The sequence below is a fragment of the Drosophila obscura genome, unplaced genomic scaffold (assembly GCF_018151105.1).
Source record: "Drosophila obscura isolate BZ-5 IFL unplaced genomic scaffold, ASM1815110v1 contig_200, whole genome shotgun sequence".
Classification (NCBI taxonomy): domain Eukaryota; kingdom Metazoa; phylum Arthropoda; class Insecta; order Diptera; family Drosophilidae; genus Drosophila; species Drosophila obscura.
Genome location: NW_024542791.1, coordinates 5420988 through 5442517, shown reverse-complemented (window position 1 = coordinate 5442517; position 21530 = coordinate 5420988). Strand labels below are relative to the sequence as shown.

At 44.3% G+C, this 21530-nt stretch overlaps 1 protein-coding gene across 1 annotated transcript; it reads left to right on the top strand.

Moving 5' to 3' along the window:
* The first annotated feature begins 7932 nt into the window (after positions 1 to 7932).
* LOC111075255 (trypsin-1) lies at positions 7933 to 9114 on the top strand. The gene is made up of 3 exons (XM_022368417.2): positions 7933 to 8140; positions 8203 to 8594; positions 8667 to 9114. The coding sequence occupies exons 1-3, from the start codon at positions 7948 to 7950 to the stop codon at positions 9018 to 9020; spliced, it is 939 nt and encodes a 312-aa protein (XP_022224109.1). The 5' UTR covers positions 7933 to 7947; the 3' UTR covers positions 9021 to 9114.
* Positions 9115 to 21530: the final 12416 nt, after the last annotated feature.

The following is a 21530-nucleotide window of genomic DNA, read 5'->3' as shown; positions in this document are numbered from 1 at the left end:
ATTAAAATATCTTTTGAACGGCGAGGTCATATGTCCTTGAAACACTTAGAGCTTAAATTTCTCTAGCTAAGCTTTAATGCGTTTTCGCTTTTAATTCTCATCCAGTTATCGCTGCAATTTAATACTCAGGAAATGTCAAAAAAAAAGAAAAGATATTTGAAAATTGCTCTGAAAATAGTGAGAAATAAATGGATTGACTCGTGTTTTTAATTGGAGAAAAACAGGCATTAGATTGTTAAGACATTACCAAATTCCATCCACATCGCTGACTTCGATGTAAATATTGTAACCCAACGCTCTTTTAATCCATATAATCCTGAAAGTATGCAGAATAAATTTTAAATGTTGTTTAGTTTTAATATTAAACCTTAGAATCGTTATTTTGTTATGGGTTTCTTGATAGTAATACGAATTCCACCTTGATTGAAGAATTCGAATACGTAATTAGACAAACTTATGCTTAGAAAACTTCAAGTCATCAATCTTCGAGTTTAAGCAGGCCTCCGAGGGCTTTAAGTGCTCGGTGAGAGGGTGCTGACAGGGGGTCTGCACTGTTTTCTAGAGCTATGTAATTAAATGTGCCCATAGTTTAAGTATAACTAAAAGATTCTAAACGTTGTACAGTCGCCACATGTAATTAATTAGGTTTTGTGCACTTCACATGTCCGAACGGGATCAACCGAAAGTCGAGGGACTGCTGGCTGTAACTGCCGCTCTCCGCTAATTAAAATCGCCAAAAGGACTCTCTTCATCTCCACCTTTAACATGCTGGGCGCTGCTCATAAAAGCGCACATTTCTATAATAAGCATGAAATGCAACGGCTATGGTTCACATCCACAAGGCGAACCCCAACACCGACCCCGACACCGACACCGACCATATGCGAGATGCCCTGCAACGAGGCTAGTTCCCTGGTCCCTGGAACCAAAACTATAAATAACGCCATGTCTCCGACTATGACCAGCCATGTACCATGTACTCCGTATTGATGTGTGTCCTGTCCACTGCTTTTTAAATCAAATGATAATAAATCACCGCCAGATATCATAAAACATGTTGCTCATAATCATCGGTTGGGCCGAAGGGGCAACATCAGGACGGAGGAGCAGCGTACCAGGCCATGACACAAAAAGTTCAGGCCACGAGGCAGCAGCTCCAACTTCAGTTCCTCCGCCGTTTGGTGGGAAATTTGCGCCGTTGCTTAGAAGTGGCCATGGATCTTTGGCTTTGGCATCGGCATCAACATCAGTCTGGCCATGGACCTGAACCTGAACCTGGCTCTGACTTTGGCTCAGGTTCTGAAGCTCCTTTGGTCTTCCTCCTGAGCCATTGCCGTTTCCTAATTTGCATAAATGACAATGAGAGTCATAAAACATGCGTCGTTGTTGTCGTTGCTCGATTGTCTTGCCGCTGCCGCTGCTGCTGGGTTTTTTTTTTTTTAATAAAAAATATTACTGGCTGGCTGCCGCATTTTCATCATCGTGCAACATGTTGTATGTTCTTGTACATTGCATAAATTAGATTTCGCGCTGATCTACACTTTTGCTGGCACGACGAAGAAAGTGCAACCCAAAGCGATTTCGCTCTCTGGCTCTCAGGAAAGAAAGAAGGAAGGAATCAGAAGCAAGAGCAGCAGCAGCAGCAACAGCAACAACAGCAACAGCAGAGATGCTGAAGAATTTATATCGGCAAAATGACGGTCAAAAATGTTAAGGGCCAAAAGCGTGTCTGGAAGTTCAAATACGAGCAACAAGCAGGAAGCAGAGGCAGTCATGGCATGCCACTCAGACGACTTGGAGTCGCCCGGCATGGCGAATAGATGGGATGGGATGGGATGTAGCAGCTAGCTCTGCCTGCTGGCTACTTGTGCGGCATAGCAAGGTGAGGCCTTCGTCTCCAGCTTCGTTTCATGCCACTCCAGCTTCAAGCAATCGTCGCCTCCTCCCCTGGACACCACCCCACTCCACAACACACCACACCACTCCACTCCACTCCCATCCTATTCCTCTCTAGGTCTAACACGTCGTCGTCTGTTTTTGTGGCTAGTGGATGTTGTTGCCCTTTTTGAAATTTATCTAAGCTTCGCTTGACACTTGTCGTCGTTGTCGTCGCATTCGTTGTTGCCGTCATCGGTGCTGCAGCCTGGAAATTTCCGCAATCTCGCGCCTTTAAAGTTCCAGCAGTTATCATTAGAGAACGAGCAGGGGCTTCAATTTTCCACCGATTCAACTTAGCCACACACTCGGTCCATGTGTTGCCTTTGTTCCCCAACCCGAGTGTTATTGTAACCTGCAGGTCTACATCTGAAGGCGATTCTCCTCCCTTTTTCTTATTTTTTTTTTGTTAGTACGAGTAGTTGACGCGCGCCTTTTTTTGCGCTTTCAGCCATAACTGGCAATTGCACGAACTATTTGCTGCATTTACCTTGGCCTTAGGAACTGTCGAGGGCTTTAACGTGAGCCCAGAATCCAGAGGCTGCGCTACATGTATTGAGGCATATCTGTACATCAAATAGGGAGGAATGCACCTAAAACGATAAAGATGATTTTTCTATTTGATTATACTATGAAAATTGGGGAAGCCAACTAAATGATTATCATGTTGATGTGTTCAAAGAGTTTAAATCATTGATATAAATCCTATTGAATTAAAATAGTTGGCATGCTGCCAAATCGATAGCGGATTAGTGGCTGTTCTGACTTTCTACAATTAATTTTCCAAAACGCTGCTATAAGCAGCTTGAAAATATTATTCTTAATTCATTTTTAACTCTTTTAATGCTTAATGTCTTTGTTTTAACTCTTGCAATCCCACAATTTACTGTACTAATGTACGACTCCATCGTCATAAGAATTCCATGGCTGTCGAGATATTTAAAGAAGTTTAACTAGAAGACAATCTGTCTTCCTTCTACCTATAAAACAGAAAATACTAAAAGAAATCAAAAAGAATTCGTAGGGGAATGATTCCTTATCTAATAAGCCCACACCATGAATGACTCTCCTCCGTCCACCCTCTACTTTTGTGCAAATCAATTGATCTCCAGCAACTAGCAGTCCCAGTCTATGGGACTTATCACTACATCTCATGGACACCTTATTTACTTTTAATGAAGTGCTGGATGCTGACTGCGGATGTATCCTTCTGCGAATAGTTTAGGGCGGTAATTGCTTGGCAAAGACTATTGAAACGGCTCTGGAGGCAATCCTCGTCGGCGTCGTAGTCGCTGGCCAATGGAGCTGTCAATTTGTTGCACCACTTAATAAGCAGCCCATAAATGCAATATGTAACGCATTTCCCTCAGTGCCAGTGCCAGTGCCAATTTGAGGAACTCAACTCAATTCAGGGTCTGGCAGATGCGTTGCGGCAATTTGTTGCGCCCAAATGCATGCCGCATGCCACGCCACATAGAAACCAAAACCCACAACCCCCAACCCCCTGTACGAAAACGGAGATGGGGCAAGCCCTTTTTGGGGCCCCTGCAAATCATTGCGCACGCTGCGATGCCGAGATTATCTTGTCCGATTGCGTTTACAAGGCATTGGGGGCCTGGAGCTGGAGCTGGACCTGACCGGACTGCGGCCTGTTCTCTCGCCTGGCCATAAACGCAATTAGAAGAACAATTGTTAGACATGCAAAGCGGGGACGTTGCCAGCGTCCAAGGCCCTTTCTGGGCAGCCTCGATTGCCATCTCTGGCTGTGGTCATGGAGACAGGGATAGGGATTGGGATAGCCGACTGGGATAGGGATAGGGACAGGCTTAGGGACACCGCCTGTGTGCGTGTTTATAACTCAAATGAGCAATTACCTTACAAAGGATTTGGCGAGAGGGCTGTGGTGACTGGACGGACGGACGACGCGTCGTCGTTGTTGTCGTGGCTTTTAATAAACTCCTCACGATGGACACAGCTTGAAGCCCAGATCGGTGCACGGTGTTTCGGTGTACTCAAAGAAAAAAAAAGAAAAATCCCAAAATTGTTGTACCCACATATGCCTATTAGATTAACTTACAATAAAAACATTTTTAAGATAAATTACTAGAATTAGCCATTTAAATTATATCCATTGGGTGTGTTTGAAACCATCTGATTTATATATCCCAAGTTACTTTTTTCATAGGACTTAGACCACTGTGCGGTGCTAAAGTGTCTCGCGCTGGCGTTGACTTGTGAGAAAGCTCGGCCGGCAGCGGGAGAAATATTTTAGAATTTTCACAACACGTCACACGACAGCAGCAGAGGGGGGCGATTGAGGCATGCATGGGTTTTGTTCGGGCCCTTGGCCACGTTGAGGGATTAGGAAATGGAGATGGAGTTTGGGCTGGAGATGGAGTTGGAGTTGGAGCTGGAGCTGAAACTGAAGCTGGAGATGATGCTGGAGAGCCGGCACCCGCACGCTCATGGCTTGTATTTGGCTTGTTAACTGCGCTTGTTTACTTTATGTTAAATTAAGTTGAGAATCGTGCAATGCAAATCAGTGCGCAGCAGTAACAGTCGGAAAAGTCAGAGTCCCCGGAGACGGAGACAGAGACGGAGACAGACGTAGAAGGAGACTGAAGTCCAAGCTGCAGCCGCATACAATTTTCCAACTCTTTTCTAATTGCCAAGACAGAGAAAGAGCGAATGCGAGAGATCGAGCGAGAGCCAGAGGAGAAGAGTTCACTGATTGCTTTGCATACGAAATGAATTAATGTCATTGAGGAAGAAGATGTTCCCGGTTGTCTGTTGCCACCGCCACTGCCACTGCCAGGCCAGGCCGATTCTGCAGTAGCTGCAGACGAACACACAACTCTCGAACTCTGCATCTCTGACAGAGTCTTCTCTTCTTTTTCATACCAGTTAACCGAGTAGTGCCAGGGGATGTTGTTGTTGTGCAAATTTATGTAACAGGCAAAAGAAAAGGATTTATTTCTGAGCACATATCAGTGACAATAGTGGAGTTTATAGAGCTACATATACTCGTCAGTAGTAGATCTCGAAGATTATTGCATATAGACATATAATATATAGACTATTATTTAGGAATTCGTCAAAGTAAATCAAATAAATATATCAGTTAAGGTAAATACATTCCTCCCTTAAAGCTTTGCTAGATATTGCCTTTTCATATTTTTACTTCTTATTCCAAGGGAGTTAATAATCCAGTATCAGGTATCTTATAGTCTTTAGCTTTCTGGTCGAGCTTGTCTGGACTGGTACTAATTTGAATTACAGTCCTACCAGCCATACTCAAGACTGGCTTCCTTTTCATTATCTAAGGGTCTAAGACTTCATTGCTGGCAGTTATCAAATGCAGCACATCAGGCCAGAGACACAAACAGACTCTAAGTCAGAGACACAGTTGGAGCTGTAGTTGTAGTTGGAGTTGGAGTCAGAGACAGATGTCTGCATGACTCCCAGAACAGAACTGCCCTCTCTTTCTCTTTCTTCCCAACTGGAGTTGGAGTTGTAGTCGTAGTCGTCGCCGTCACACACAATAATTAAAATCGTTGCCTTTGCCATGATTGCTCCTACCGCTGAGATAAGTGCAACAGCAACTGCAACTGCAACTTCAGCTTAGATAATGCAAAAGTATTCCGTTCTTATGCAAATTTATGAGTGACTGACTGACTCTGACTCTGACGGGCAACTGCCACTGGGCTGGGGCCGAGTGAATGGCATGCCATTCAACCTTTCTAAATTGTGTTATAGTTTGGCATACCCCCGAGTGATGCTGATGCTGCTGCTGCTTCCAGTCTTTTGTTTGTTGTCTGGTTCAATGATCTGCATCTCCATATTCTCTTCATATGCCAGAACTACTGCGTGTTTGTCACTCAGACACGCCTGTTGCAAATTCTAAAAAATTCTCGTTGAAAGCATAATGGTCGTGCTGAAATCTTTGTTCTACCATCTTTGGTTTCTGCCTTTGCTGGTTATTACAATTGCAACAATTAGATCTGGCTCAGCGTTTAACAAAGCCAACTACTTTGCATATTTGTGATACTGTTCAAGATTAATTTATGCCATCAATAAATGAGTTTGTTTCGCATATAAGGCATTTCATCGGCTATCTACGCTATAAATTATGCAAATGCTGGCAAAAAGAAACAAATTTCTAAAAGCATTTACATTTACATCTGCTTAGGGTTTGCATAAGAGTAAAAGTTATTTATGTGGGGAAACAACACGAAGCAGAGCCACAATGAATAAAAGGGAACATCGTCGTGAGCTATTAGAAATGTGGACAAATTGCAGCCCATAAATAAATCACTTTTAATGGGTTTTTGACAGATTTATGATCGTATCGTAGTGGGTCAAACTAAACAAAATCCCAGAACACTTTTCGGTATAGAATTTGGAGCACCTAAAATATTTCTAAAAGACCCAAAATATATTTTCCCTCTTCCAGTTTCCGTCGTTGCATTTAAAAATAACCAATTTGTTGCATGTGGAGCATGAAAGTGCCACATGTTGCATAATTTCAAACTGCACGCAATTTATCAACGCGCTTCTTTGCTTCCTTTATTAATTTATATTTTTTTGGGCGTTTGGATGAACGACACTGGGGCCTGGGGCAAATCAATTTTGGTATCCACCAGGGAGCGAGGCCCCGAAGACGACATTCCATACAAAAGAAATATGATCGAACAGGCAGCAGGAGCTGGAGGAATAACTTGTCTCTGTGGATCGGATCGGTTCTGGTTGCGTTTTGTAAATTATGCCGAAAAGAAGGTTTGCCCCGATCGAAAAGTCTTATAAATTATTCCCATTCCATCGTGCACGGGAGAACAGCAGTAGCGTGAAAGCGGGCGTTTGCCTCCGGTTAATGATGATACCGGATAACCAGCACTTAAAGGATATTTATGCTGCAATGTGAGCCAGTTCGCAATTCCATTGGTTGCCAATGCCAGGGAGAAAGGAACACTCGAGTCGATGGCCCACTCATCGGCAGAGTTTATTTTTGCCCGATTTGCTGGGTCAGAGGCGCTGAGCCTCAAATTCGATGACGAGGATGACGATGGCTGTGCCTAAGCCTCTCCAGATGCGAATTAAAAGTCCATTAAAAAAATCAACGGGTGGCAGGCTGGGACGTAGTGTGTCTTGGCGTTTGCTCCACTTTCATGAATATGCAAGCCACTAAACGAAAAAAGAAACCCTTACCATACCGAAGATTGGTTGCTCTTTCATATAACTTATGTAAAAATGTTATTTAATAATTCTAAAAATTAATTTGGTAAATATATAAAGTAGATATAGATAAATATATGTTATTCAAGCTATATTTTATGTTCAATAACAGAGAAAAAAAGGCATAATTCAGCTGTACAATTGCACGAGTGAATTCGAACTGTCATTCCTGAATGCATCCAACATCTATTTTATTTTATTATAATAAAAGATCAATGCAATGCAGTAAGGAAAGGTCACTTTATTTCCCATTTAATACAATGATTCCTCCTTTCTGATGACCCAATTTAGGGTAATGTATTTTTACTCAACCTTTTTGGGGAAGAGTATAATTAGAATGACATTAAAAAGTTTATTTGCCATTTCGGCAAATTATTCTCGATGAAAATGATGTTTTGTACAGAGCCAAAAATACAAACAAAATACAAAATACACTTGAGAGCCGAGTAACTGAGAGGAGGGCCTGAGAGTATGTATGGATGGGATGAGGTTGAGCGTGTCTGGCTCGCTGTAAAGTGTTATGCAAATAAGTCGACGCGTTGCCAGAGCGGGCATTGGCGCCGTCAAACAAAGAAAGCGGAGAAAGAAAGAAAGATGCGCGATGCTTATACAAGCCCAATAAAACATTCATATTTTTAGTTTTATTGATACTGCAAACTCGAACGAGATCTCGATATTCAGCGATCTCGGATCTCGGATCTCGCATCTTGGAGATGGTATAAGTAGCCGACGTTAGGCAAACATGGTCGTCACTTTCTTAAGAAGTTTACTCCAGACAAGATGCGTTGTTACCTGGCCCTGCCGCTCCTGCTGCTGGGCTGCAGCCTGGCCTTGGCCCAATACCAATATCAGGTGCCACAGCAGACGCTGTCCCAACAATTTGCCGATGTGGTGGATGTGGAGGATCCAGCCGCTCTGAAGGCTGTGCGCCCGGGAAAGCAGCGTAACCAGTGCACCGCCAAGCAGAATTGCTGTGAGTTGTCAACATTCGGAGCAAGGAGCCAACAAAGGATGTAATTATCTTTGAATTTCTAGTCTGCGGCACTCCCAATGGCAACCGCATTGTGGGCGGCCAGCAGGTGCGCTCCAACAAGTATCCGTGGACTGCACAGCTGGTCAAGGGTCGCCACTACCCGCGTCTCTTCTGCGGTGGCTCCCTGATCAACGATCGGTATGTCCTGACAGCGGCCCACTGCGTCCATGGAAACCGGGACCAGATCACCATTCGCCTGCTGCAGATCGACAGATCCTCCCGGGACCCCGGCATTGTGCGCAAGGTTGTCCAGACCACGATCCATCCCAACTACGATCCCAACCGCATTGTGAACGATGTGGCCTTGCTGAAGCTGGAGTCGCCAGTGCCACTCACAGGCAACATGCGTCCCGTCTGCCTGCCAGATGCCAATCACAACTTTGATGGAAAGACTGTGAGTAGCAAAATCTACTGCAGGATGATCTTTTGGATAAACTTCTCATTGCCTTTCGATTCTTCCTCTTAGGCTATTGTCGCCGGCTGGGGTCTGATTAAGGAGGGTGGCGTCACCTCCAATTACCTGCAGGAGGTGAGTGTGCCCGTCATCAGCAATCAGCAGTGCCGCACCACCCGCTACAAGGACAAGATCGCCGAGGTAATGCTTTGTGCCGGCGTGGTGCAGACGGGTGGCAAGGATGCCTGCCAAGGCGACAGTGGTGGCCCACTGATCGTCAACGAAGGTCGCTACAAACTGGCCGGAGTCGTGTCCTTTGGCTATGGCTGTGCCCAGAAGAACGCTCCCGGCGTCTATGCCAGAGTCAGCAAGTTCCTGGACTGGATACAGAAGAACACCGCCGATGGCTGCTATTGCCAGACCTAAACAGACTTATTCCATTCCATCACTTGCAAACGCCACTCATAAATTATTCTAAATTATTTCAAACTAATGATCATCAAATAAATCGAGCATATATATTCAAGCAATATCTGTTTAAATGTTGAGAAGTTATAATGTGATGCCATGGCAGTACAGCTTTCAGTTCAAGATCCACCATATACTCGTAAGCGTCTCCCAACAATCCTTTGCGAGTACGAATTAAATGCCAGACTCTGCCTTGGATGATTCTTATCGGGAACTTTCCTGGTGGGTGCATGTGCATTGCTCCAGCACAGATTTGGGGGAGAACTCTTTCGGACCCACCCTCGTACTTGTCTCACATGATTAATGCCTCAAAATTGTTGCTGCTGATGGAAATCTTTTTGGCAGCGCTCACATCATAATCGGTCCGGCTTCATTTGGCGGCGTCTGTGGGCATCGCATCCAAGCAACGCTGTCAATCAGCCCCAGAGACCAGGCCACGGACTGGAAGCGGCATAATTTGTTTTGACTCATTTTCATGCGCAGATCATAAATTTCCGAGGGAACTGGGGAACAGGGCCTGAGAGACTGAGACTGAGCCTGAGACTGAGCCTGCGACTAGTAGACTCGTTCGCTCTCCCCCTTGTATCCCTAGAATGATGATGATGATTATGATGATGATGCATGTGGACAGGACAGGAGGAGGGCATCTCGCATCGCCTGCATCTGCATCTGCATAGAGTTGCATTGATTTACTATGTGAACACTTTATGGCTGTTTAAGTTGTTAAATTGAATTAAGATGAAATAAATTCTCTTGCAATTTTTATGTTTGTTAATAAATTTTGCATGCCCTGCGATAATTTGAACAGCTTCTGCCCGCTGATCATAAATTGCGAGCTTTATAGGCCCTCTAAAAATAATGCAGCGTGCAGACAATCGAAATAAATAATTCATACAAGTGCCAGTGGATGTGGATGTGGCTATCTTTGAGTTGGGACATGGACGCACATCCTCACCGGCGCAGCCCACTCTCCCTCTCTGTTGCAATCTGTGGTTGGTTCAGTTTGCTTTTTGGCAGCGCCCAAGGGAGCAACTACAAATGGACTGCACACAAAAAAGCTCTCCGCCAAAGAGACGCATCGTTGCGCACATTGTATGGTGGATCGGAGGATCGGAGGTTCGGTTCGGTTCGGTTCGGATTGGTGTTTGGTGTTTGCATTTTAGATTTTTTCACACCTGAACGTGGCGGTGGGTCCGTTCAAAGCAGCCGCCGCCGGCAATCGCCTCCCAAGGAAATGGCCAACCTGTCCATGTCTTTGGCACTTGATACAAGATTCACTCGCCGTCGCTGTCGCTGTCGCCGTCGCCGTCGCCATCGCAGTTGGACTTGCACTTGGATCTGGAGTTGTAGTCACAGTCGCCTTGCAGTTTATCTAATGCCAGGGCAGCAGCTGTCGGGTCGGTGTCGAGGTCTTACCAAATTTGGCTTTTACTTTGGCTTTGGCGTTGGGTTTTGTCCGGCGAATTTGTCGTGACTTGTTAATGATACATTTCGCCAGTGCAGCTACAGCTACAGCTACAGCTCCAGCTTAAGGTGCAGGGCCTGGCCAGGAAGAGCTCTCTGCCTTGGTCAAGAGTGGGCATGTCGCTTAAATGGTACATGGTGCCATCTTTGGTGCGTCCAAGTCACAAGTACTAAAGTACCTGCAGAGAGTACTACTGAGGATAGGGCCCATGCCCATTCCCAATGCCCAGGCCCAGACCCAGAGTCGACTAAGCCCATGTTAATCATGACTTGGCCGCTTAGGCCCTGGGGCTATCAGTTTTCATTGATTTGAATAGTTTTTCAACTCTTTTTCAATTTGCACACTGCGCCGCAGAAATATGTATGTTCTCGGACCATAGAAGCAGCCGTCAGCAGCATCTTGTTCGCTGCACAATTTACGAGCTCCAACCGCAGAGACGTCCATTCGGTGGACAGACCAAATCTCGACTTGTGATAATTAAACTGCGGCAGCAACAACGCCAACAACCTGAACAAGAGTGAAAACAAAATGATTTAGTGGTCCCAACCTGCAGCCTCTTACATCCCAGGGGCCGTGTCAGAGCTCACTTTTATTTTTGGCTTTGGCCATTTTTAATCTCATTTGTCTTAGTCCCACGGACCAGGCTACTTCTGCCGCGACTGCCTCCTAAATAATGACCCTGTAATTATGTCGGCTTAAGCGGCAGCTGCTTCTCTTAACCAGCCTCCAGATTCACATCCAGCCACAGAACACATTCCACTTTCATTATTCTTTGCATATTAGTACCCATAGTTCTCATAATAACATCAAAGAGACTGCTGCCATGTGGGCTCGCAACAAGTCTGAAAGGAACCCATTAGCCGTTCCGTTTTATAGAACTCTCTTCGCGCACAAATGGAATGCGAGTGCTTTCGGTTTTATGATCATGCTGGAGAGGTGTGAAAAGCTTCTTGAGGTTCAATGTACGCTCAGTTCCAACGAACTTATGCCGCAGGCAAAGACTTGAGACTCTAAATCATATTTTAGCTCCATAAAATGCAATCGTAGTGAATGGTGAGGGTGTGTTCAGGCCGTTAATGTCTAGGCCACTAAAAATAAGTTATTAAAAAATAGACGGAAATTAGATAACAACGAGAGAAGAACAACTGTGGCTAAAAGTTGCTTTGGAAATACATACAAATCTTTTATTCCAAATTCGTGATGCATTCAGTTCTTACATAACTTATTTTCATTTTTCATTGCCTTTTAATTATCGAATATACATATATTTTTCATATATGTATGAACATAATATTAGTACAATTTAGATTATATTTATATATTTACTAATTTCCCCAGAATATTAATATTTTACCTTATATTATTTTTAAATATTTTAAGTTTATTTTTTTGATAAAAGTTTTATTTCAGTCAAAATTCTACTTTCGCCTCCAGCCCATTGAGGTGATCACGTACAGTCCGCGACATCCTCATAAGCATAAATCAATTTTTGTGTGGCTTTAACTTGTTGTTGTTGTTTTTGTGTTGCGTTTTTTTCGGTGAGGAACACGTTCGGTTTTACTTTCGGTTGGGGTCTTTGGCATTTTTGCACGTTGCACATTTATTTTAATTTCTGGCTGATCTCTTAGCAAATAGGCCCCGGCCATAGCCCTAGCCCGGCACGATGCACGATGGGTTGGGTTCGGGTTTGGGGTCTGGTTTATGTAGATAATCTCAGAGATGAGATGGACTGGGGCCGAGGCGAGCCTGTGACTGGACAGGAGTGCGGTGTGGCAGGGACTGGGGATTGCCCGAGCTGCAAACTGCTCATTAGTTTATTAATTAAGTTGTGCAGCGAGTTCGGCATGCAGTCCGGCATCAGCTTCAGTTTCAGCTTCAGTTTCAACTTTAGCTTCAGTTTAGTTCCCAGAGATGGGAGGACGCTGCAGCTGCCACTTGCAGATTTATTTCTGTCCATTATGAAAATTGTCTATGGCAGCGCCGTTTCTGGGCTGCTTCTTCTTAACATTATTATGCTAGTTGCTGTAGTTATTTTAAATTGTTTTGTCTTGCCTAATGATACCCTACACGGCAACAGGGCAGCGGCACTTTAATCGACAGTAGTTGGGCTTTAACGCCCGGCCCTCATCTTTCAGGTCTTAACTCTCCACTTGGCTCGGAGCTGGGTTCGGCTGGGGTGCCGGTTGCCGGTTGCCGGTTTTGGGCTCGAACTTCCAGACTGGAACTAGCGGGAGCCGCTGCTAAGTGGAAGGTGTTGAGAAAATGTACAAAAATTAATCATTTTATAATTGCTAAATTGCCAGCGGCCATTCAATTGCTCAAAAGCAAAAGGCCCTCTCTCTCTCTCTCTTGGGCCTGAGAGCTTTAGGCTCATAAATTAGAAATTTGATGAGGCGCTAAACCAGAATAGAATATGCATTAACAAATGGCCAGCGTGGGCACCAACATCATCATCATCATCATCTTCTTCATGGTCAGGTTCAACAACTTCTTGGGGGCCCATATGCCATATAGGAAAAGCTTGACAAATTAGCTACAAGTTCTGAATTGATAAATGTATTCTTGAATCAATTCGATTGAGCATTCAGACTGTATTTGGGAGAAAGAGAGTTTCCATAAAAGAATTATTATACCAACTAATTTCTGGCCTGAGCCATGACGTCATCTCATCCGACCTTGGCAGTGAAGTGTGTGTGCGAGTGGAGCTAACAAGGAGAGGGAGATGGCAGACAGTTTCAGAGATCTGCCAGAGATCTCTGCGCGAGACCTGACACGCTGTCTACTCGTACATTTTTTTCTCGCTTCACTTTTAATTTTGCACGCGTTCGAGCGGGTTTTTGTGTCCGTTCTGATGAGTTTGTTTAGTTTGAAATATGTTTTCTATACGTGCGTCATGTTTGGACGGCCCTGGCCGCAGTCCTTGGCGGGACAGGCACTATAATTAAAGGTATTGGTAGGCGTTACTATTAACTCAGGCTGCCCATGGAACACGAATGGAGACAGCAGATGGGGATTTTTTCTAGGTGGGACATTGCATAAGTCCTCACAAATCTACAAAGAATCGCCGCTGAAAACAGTTATGCAAGTTTCCTGGTTTTCCGTATTTAAGACATCTTTAAAATTCATAGGAAATAGTCTTAGCCAAGCTTCAGTTTTGGCCAAAACTGGTAGTTAATTACCAACATCAATCGAGAGGCAGCCGACGCGTCGGATGTTGGTCTGCGTCTACAATTTGCGCTTTGCTCCCCAACGCCTTCATCTGCGGCACGGATTTGCTCTGCTCTCTGAATTAATTAGCACTTTTGCTTTAAAATTAATTACTGCAAATAACAAGTTACACTTGGCAGACTCGCACAGCACCGACAGCCAGCTCCCTGCTTGGACTCTGACTCTGACTCTGGTTCTGGCCATCTACAGATGCCCTGCTCCTCGGAATTGGAGTGGAGTCGGAATCGCAGCTTGATGGTTTCGAAAGCGAAAATTTACCAAGAATTCCTTATAACTAGCTATGCAAGATGCGCAAAGAACTGAAATGATTTACATTTTAATTTGTTTATTATGCGCAGTTGTTGCACAAATGGATATGGCCAAATGTGGCACTGGCACAAGGCTAAAGTGGGTCTGCAAATTGGGTTACGATGGTAGTGGATGATCTGTGATTAAATGGATTAATGTTGTACTAAATGGCATCGCATGGAAGTAAGAATATATGTACCATGTATTCGTATTAATTTCAATTCCGTCTGTTATGATTAAGCGACTATCCCAACCTTGGACGAGTTCACATTCGTAATCACAATTATTTATAGAGTTTGTACCCAACCAATTTTCTTTCGCACAACTATCAGAAACTGTGACAGCAGAACATCCATCGCGATTTGCGATTGTATAACCACAAAAGCCACAGAATTCCCTGGGGCCGGTTTCATTTCGGGACAACAAGTGCGGTGAACGCTTACCGCATTAACAATTGTAAATCTTTAGACGGAATTTGTTATGACTTTAATTGTTTGCTTGCCAGACAGCGCAGAAGAAGATGGCAGAACAGAACATAACAGAAAATAACAAAAAAAAAAATCCCAACGGGTTAGCTAAAGGTAAAGGTAAAGGAAAAGGTAAAGGTAAGGAAATCAAATTGCAGAACTCGAGCATTGAGAAAGCACCGTTAATGTGACCCGACGTGCGCGGCAATAGATAAAAATGCCCAGCAAGAGACGACAAAACGAGGCAGGCCTCGAGAACCAACATCTCAAAGACAGTCGGATACCGGGGCTGGGGCTGGGACTGGGACTGGGGCCAGTCAGATAGATAGATACGTAGATAGACAGTCGCTTGTTGCGGGCGGGCCGACCGCAGATACTTCACCTCAGAGCAAACAGAAAGAGCCATGGCATGGCCCATCCATGGTTACAGCCAGAGCAGGAGGCAGCCCATGATGACCTCGTGCAGAAAACTAAGTCACACGAAGTGAACGACCAACGGGGCAGCAACAAAGAGGCGACTGCCAACAATCAGTGACTGAAAAATTGCCAACAAAATGTGGCGGATAGCATGACGATCATCTTGCCAGCGAGTGCGAGTGAGCCAGTCACCCAGTCTCCTAGTCAGTGGGCGAAGGGGCGCGGCGCACACCGCCACAGCCCGTACAGCCAAAAAGAAAACTCCAATACCCGTGGCGACAACAATGCCAAGCCATTGACACAGCTGGGCAACTTTGTTTTTTTGGCCAGCACCGATAAGGCCCCACCTTATAAGGTGGGGAAGAAGTAAAGAAAGAACTGGGAATCGTACATAAACGTTATCTTACGACCATGTCCATGACACTGTCACATGGCCAAAATGCACAGTACAGTTAGCTTCCCCAGTGATTTGCAATGCTGCAACCGTGTAGAATAGTGGGGAATGCCCCCGATTACTTTTCAGTGAGGGACAATTGTACTTTCAGCAGCTAAAAGTATAAATTAACACAGCTACCTTATCGCTATCTCTATCTGTTAAGACCTTAAAGAAAAATCTAGACATTTGCGAGTTGAGTTGTAAATTCAAACTAAATTTTATTCTTAAAATCAGTAGCCTTATATCAGTTTACTAAAGATTGTATGTGGTACAATTGATATTCTATTCTTATCGCTAGACCCATGGACCGGCTACATTTACCGTGGGGGTTGCATGCAACGCATTGCGCAGTTCATTTGATCAGTGGGATCTCCACTTGTGTGTTGCTTGTCGCGTATTTATTACCACATATCTTTGCCCTTTCTTTCAAACGGTCGTAAACTATCGACTTTATCTACTACTACATTTAAATTTACAACTATATAGATTGTGTACAGAATCTTTAGATGTACCTAATCTATCCCAAGTTTTGATTTGATAAAGTTAAGTCATGAATGAGTCAATTTACGGATAGGGCAACGTTCAATGTCATTGCCACTGCTTCGCTTGGTTAAAATTGAGATTAGAATTTCCTGAAAGTGAAAGTGTTATAGAAAAATGCTTATGGGCATGATAATACATCTTAAATGGAAAAGAGAAATGTTTAATGTGGAATGGCAAGCTGTGCGAAATTATAGTACCTATAATTCATACAGAATTTCCTATGGAATATTACTGGCAGTGGCCGTCCTAATCCCTATTTCGATTCCAATGGCCCTGAACCGTATCGTATCAGTTGTCAACTTGAGCGTGTTCCTCCACTGACACTGACCGCCAAAATGGAAATGCGTTACAAATCTGGCTACAAGACAGGCGGCCTGGCCCGGTCTGCTGTCCATTCTGGTAGCTTTTTGGTTGCATCCTCCTCATCGACCTACCGCTTGCCGGCTGGCCTGGCCTGGCCTGGCCGGCCAGTCAGTTGCAATTTCAATCAAGCCACAACACAGAGACCAAGGTTTGAGCGGAGTGGACTAGAGCATCGGCTGGGGCATGCAATTTTTATTGGCAATCTTATGGTTATCAAAATAAATGAAGTGTTACAGCAACAAGTTGCGCGGCGCGGAAGCCAAGCTACGTGCCTCGGCCGCTGCCTTTGGCCGCTGATTGCTTACTGGCCGCCGACTTCCAGCCAGACCTGCAACTTAGGGTTTTATTTTTTTTTTTTTTGCGGAACTGTGGGACTGTGGATTGTGGCGAGGGGCTTGCTAAGCCGCCAGCGGATCTGTGGAAATTTTCAATATACAAATACATGGCATCCGATGCGAAGTTGGGAGGGGGGGGCCGGGCCTGGTGGCGTGGGCTTATTTAACAAACGCTTGCACAAATTGAATATTAAGCCGGCGCTGTCCTGTATCCCCCAGCCGGCTGACCATTTGGCGATGCTGCCACAGATAACAACGATCGAGATAAGCTTGGGCATTGGCCACTAGCCACTAGCCACTAGGCAGCAGGGCGCTTCCTGTGTGCTCTGCAGTTGGCAGCCCGCTGTGGCATTTGTTTTTGTTTGCCACACGCAATCAATGGCCTGCCCCACCACCATGCAACCGGCAATCCACACAGCCTGGACACAGCCGAACTGAAGCATCAGCAATCCACACAGCCTGGACACAGCCGATCTGAAGATTCAGCACTTTGATCATCATTTCGACTAATCGGCCCGCTGTGCAGATCCACAGATCCACAGATGCACAGATCCACAGATGCAAAGATCCACAGATGCAAAGATGCAGATACAGGTAGGATGGGGACTGCAAGTCGAGTATCGTACGAGTGTGCCTGCTTTTGAATTTGTTCTTTGTGCATATGCACGAGTTGTACGCTGCTGTATCTGCAGCTGGGCTGGCTCTCTATCTATGTAGCTGCGATTGTCGCTGGCAGTCACTTGGCCATGTTGTTAGTCATTTGTTATGAAACAACGAAAAGGGTCTGGTGCATGGGAATGGGAATGGGGATGGGGACGTGTATAGAATGGGGGTCTGACCAAGGCCCTGGCCGAGGATCTCCCATGTCGTACGTGCATATGCCTTGCCCGGGCCCTACCCGCTCCTCTCTGTTTGTGCTGCTGTGTGGCATTTCAAGTTGCCATGTGCGGAATTTCTTAACACGTGTCACACTGTTGCATTTGTTCAAAGCCGCTTCGTGGGCCGGGGGAGCTGCGAGTCGTCTGGAATGCTATAATAGATCCCTGGACTGGATCTTGGTTAGCTGAAAAGTCTTTTAACTTTTAATGAGTTGATGACAATGTATTTGTGCATATCGTGCTGGCTCAGTCAAGCTGATGAACCACTGGCCAGGATGCTGGGAATGCTCTGCATATATATGCATATATTTATATTGATTAGCTTTATACAGATATACGTACATACATAAGTATATATGTATAGCTAATATTTTATTTGGCACAAATCTGAACTATTTTATAATTTCTATTATATTTATATTTTTTATATATTTCTGTTTGCGTTCTGTTCTGTCAGTTATGTTTGTGACCCGAAAAGAGTTTTTGAGGATGCACTGAATATCTAATTTTATTTTTAGCATACATTTCTATAGTAACTTCCGAAGTGCAACGATTTCCAATAAATTGTTAGGCCTCACTTTCATGGAACTATTTTTGATTAATACCAGCACCTTCAGCACCTGGGCCAACCGCACCAGTTTGTCCCCCAGTCATTTGCCTCTCAATAGCTTGAGCTGTTTCGACTGGTCTGCTTGCATTTCAAATGGCCCGCCATCTGTTTGCGTAGCAGAGTGCTGCCACGCTATTAAAAATGGATGAAAATAAATTTTAATGTGAGAGCGCTGCCACATCATTGAAAATCGATTCCAAAGTTTAAGGTGGGGGCGCCACTGAGCCGTCAGATATATAACTCATGCCGGCCAGCTTTTGTCAGAGTGAAAATCGGCAAGCTCGATATAATTTCCCATATTTATCGATATAATATTCGATATCAATTCGGGGTCGTTATTTTTTCAAATAAATTTAAACTAAAGTATCAAAGCAGAAACAGCTCCTTGTACCGCTGTTCGATCAATTTCTTGGCCACATCTGAGCCATCCTTGCCCCTCCTGAACCACTATACTCTTGTTATAGCCTCTGTTACACTGGGCGCGCTGGTAGATAGTCGGCATATTCCTTTGAATTCCCGAGATAGCCTTTACAGGAAGTCTCTTTCGAGGTTTGTATTCGGGTGTTTGGACGACAAGCAAAGATACACAAATTTTTGACCAAAAACAGTAAATGTTTACTGTCCACCTACAGTGGCAAGTGATTCTATCCTTAAGTATTATTCTCATGGACATTCATTGGAGATTGTGGGATCAAAATCAATTCATATAATACCACAAGTGCGCAGCATAATGGCAAAACGTCACCTGAAATGCGAATCATAATAATCCAATTCAGTTTGCAAGTATGGTACTTCAAGGATTGTCTGTTGACCACTGGCGGCACTGAAAGATGTACCAACTATTTAAAATGTAGAAACAAATTTGTGTTTATTTTTCAATTTTAGAAACAATTTTCTTTTGACTTGTTGTGCGTTTTATAGGTAACATGAAATAAATATTAATCTATAGTAATAAAGTCGGACAAAAATATCCAAAAACATGAATATGTATTTACTTATATTCCTATAATTTATTTAAAGCACGTTTACAAACTAAGATGCAAATATAAACCATGCTTAAGTGGCTTAAATGTACAGGAGCAATCGTACCAGGCACATCCACTTTGTGCATCAACACCAATGCTTTAAGCGTAGTTTAACATAACATTGATTTATCATTCTCTAATTAGAGTGGCACTCATGCATGACCCGCCATAAAACGGTCATAAAGCCGGCTCCCCATTCCCCCCTCCCAACCGGGTAGATTAATTGGCCTCGTCGTCGTCGTCGTTGGTCCGGTATTTCAGGTGATGAAAGCACATGCACATTAGCTTTAATTAGATGTTTGTATCAGTTTCAAATAATCTACAAAGACTGAAATTCTATATGTTGGTTCCCGGCTAACTGTGGCACAAGTTCAATTAACATTTGTCCGACTAATCTTTCCATGTGATCACTGTTGGTTGCACATCATCGAGGTAATTCCAGATTACTTGACAGTCGTCGTGCTGTGGCTTTCACCACTAGCATGCTTTGAGGTCAGAGGAGCTCCAGCTTTAAGCGCTTATTCCTGCATATATGTATATGAACAGACGACGAGTCTAATAGGGCTACCCAGACATGCACTTAATTATAACCCTGAGGCGCAACTACAAATACATAAACAACGGCTATTAATGCTGGCGAGAGAGCACAAAGAGCGGACAGGTATGCCTGATGAGACGATGTCGCTTTAATGCGACTGCAAGAGGAATTCATACAAATTAGCGGTGAAATAAATTATACGGCGACGTCGCCGGCCCTGGGCCACGACTCCGGCAGCACAGCAAATTAAATTAGGCAGTCCATACGGGTCGGAGTCGAGTGGAAGGCAGAGCAAATGAGGAAAAGCAAAAGGAAAAACCATTGAGGTGGAAATGTTAAGTAAATATAAGCATGGCCACAGGAAAATGATGGTCGAAAATGGTATACGCTTACGGAATAATAAATATTATAAAAGGTGAATCTCATGGGTTCAGCGAAACAGAGTTTTGTAAAATGCACAAGCTGTGGAATAAACCATGAGGACATAACCAATGAGTAATCAGCATAAGCCCACCGTTGCCTGCGGTTGGGGACCTCTCCTTTGACTCCTCTGACTGTCGCCCGCTCTGTCTCTGCGAATGAAAGGTTTTGTAGAGAAAGCGCATTCAGGACCCGCCCCAGCAGCCAAATAGGAATGAGCATCAGCTTAACGCTACCTGACAGTTGACGCGTCTCCCCTACTCTGTTATTTTTTGTTTGGCGAGGGTCCGGACTCTTTTGAAGCACCGAGAAGGGCGATGCTTAAAAACGCGTAAATGGCAGCCAGTCACATGCTAATTTGATGCCCTCATGACTTCCGGCCAGCCCACTGGCAGCCCCATATGCCCGGATAGCTAATCATGCCAGTGCCACTAAAATGTCAGGCCATGAGCCAGGAGAAGTGACGCTAATGAGCTGACATAATCCGAGGGCCAGCCAAGAGGATAGGACGGAGCGACTAACTGTGGCTCTCGCATCACTGGCTGCGCAATTAAAAATATTTAATCATTATTGACACACGCGCGCTTCTCCAACGAAATTCCAGGCCATCATTTCATATTTTCATATTTTTGTCTTTGTTTTTCCATTCTTTTAAAGTATTTTCATTGGTGTTGACAAACTAAGCCGCTTTCACTTGCCTGCCTCGCTTGATCCTCTTTTGTGTGCGGCCCTGCCTGTGAAAGTTTCCCAATTGAGTTTTTAATGCAGAGGCAAAAACAAAAAAAACGAAATCTTTCGGTCAGACTTAACGCCTCATCCGGCGCCCAAAACGACCAGGGAAAGTCTTGACTACAGCCAATGCCAGGGCAACAGCCGCAGAGATGAGGGCACAAATTAAGAGCAGCTTTGTGCCACAAATCAAATACTGGACAACCCACGTCATTGGCATACTAAACGCTTATTTCGTTTATTCATACGCCCCGTTGGCCGACCAGTCGACTCCACTAGACATCCACATCGACATCGAACCCGACTGGGCCGGCCACTCAAATAAAAATGCTCATTACAAGTACGGGCGCGCCAAATTTTTATTGTTGCACACATTTGCGTCTACTCTAGGCTGTAGTCGTCCATTGCCAGTCCTAAACTTATTCATGTTGTACGCATATTTGCCAGCAATTTGTTCAGAAGTACATATATAAGTTAACTGCCTTTGTTTGCCAAACGATGTTCGATGCGTTGCGGAAGGCCAATAGCCTCATTCTTCATACTTTGAATATTTGATTAAGATGCCAGATTTTTTATTACGGGGATAGTCACTGCGATAGGCAGCAAAGGATGCTGCTTTGATGGGATAGATAGAAGAGATACCCATTATAAATAAAACAAGACTCTATTCAGCAGGATTTTAGGGTTCTTTCTGCTTCACAACCATACAGATGTGATGCAATTATT

Bases quoted from the DNA above. Each gene is read 5' to 3' on its own strand.
- LOC111075255 (XM_022368417.2), top strand. From the start codon at position 7,948: ATGCGTTGTTACCTGGCCCTGCCGCTCCTGCTGCTGGGCTGCAGCCTG. The intron at 8,141-8,202 runs GTGAGTTGTCAA...TTGAATTTCTAG, and splicing joins CACCGCCAAGCAGAATTGCT to TCTGCGGCACTCCCAATGGC. The intron at 8,595-8,666 runs GTGAGTAGCAAA...TCTTCCTCTTAG, and splicing joins ACAACTTTGATGGAAAGACT to GCTATTGTCGCCGGCTGGGG.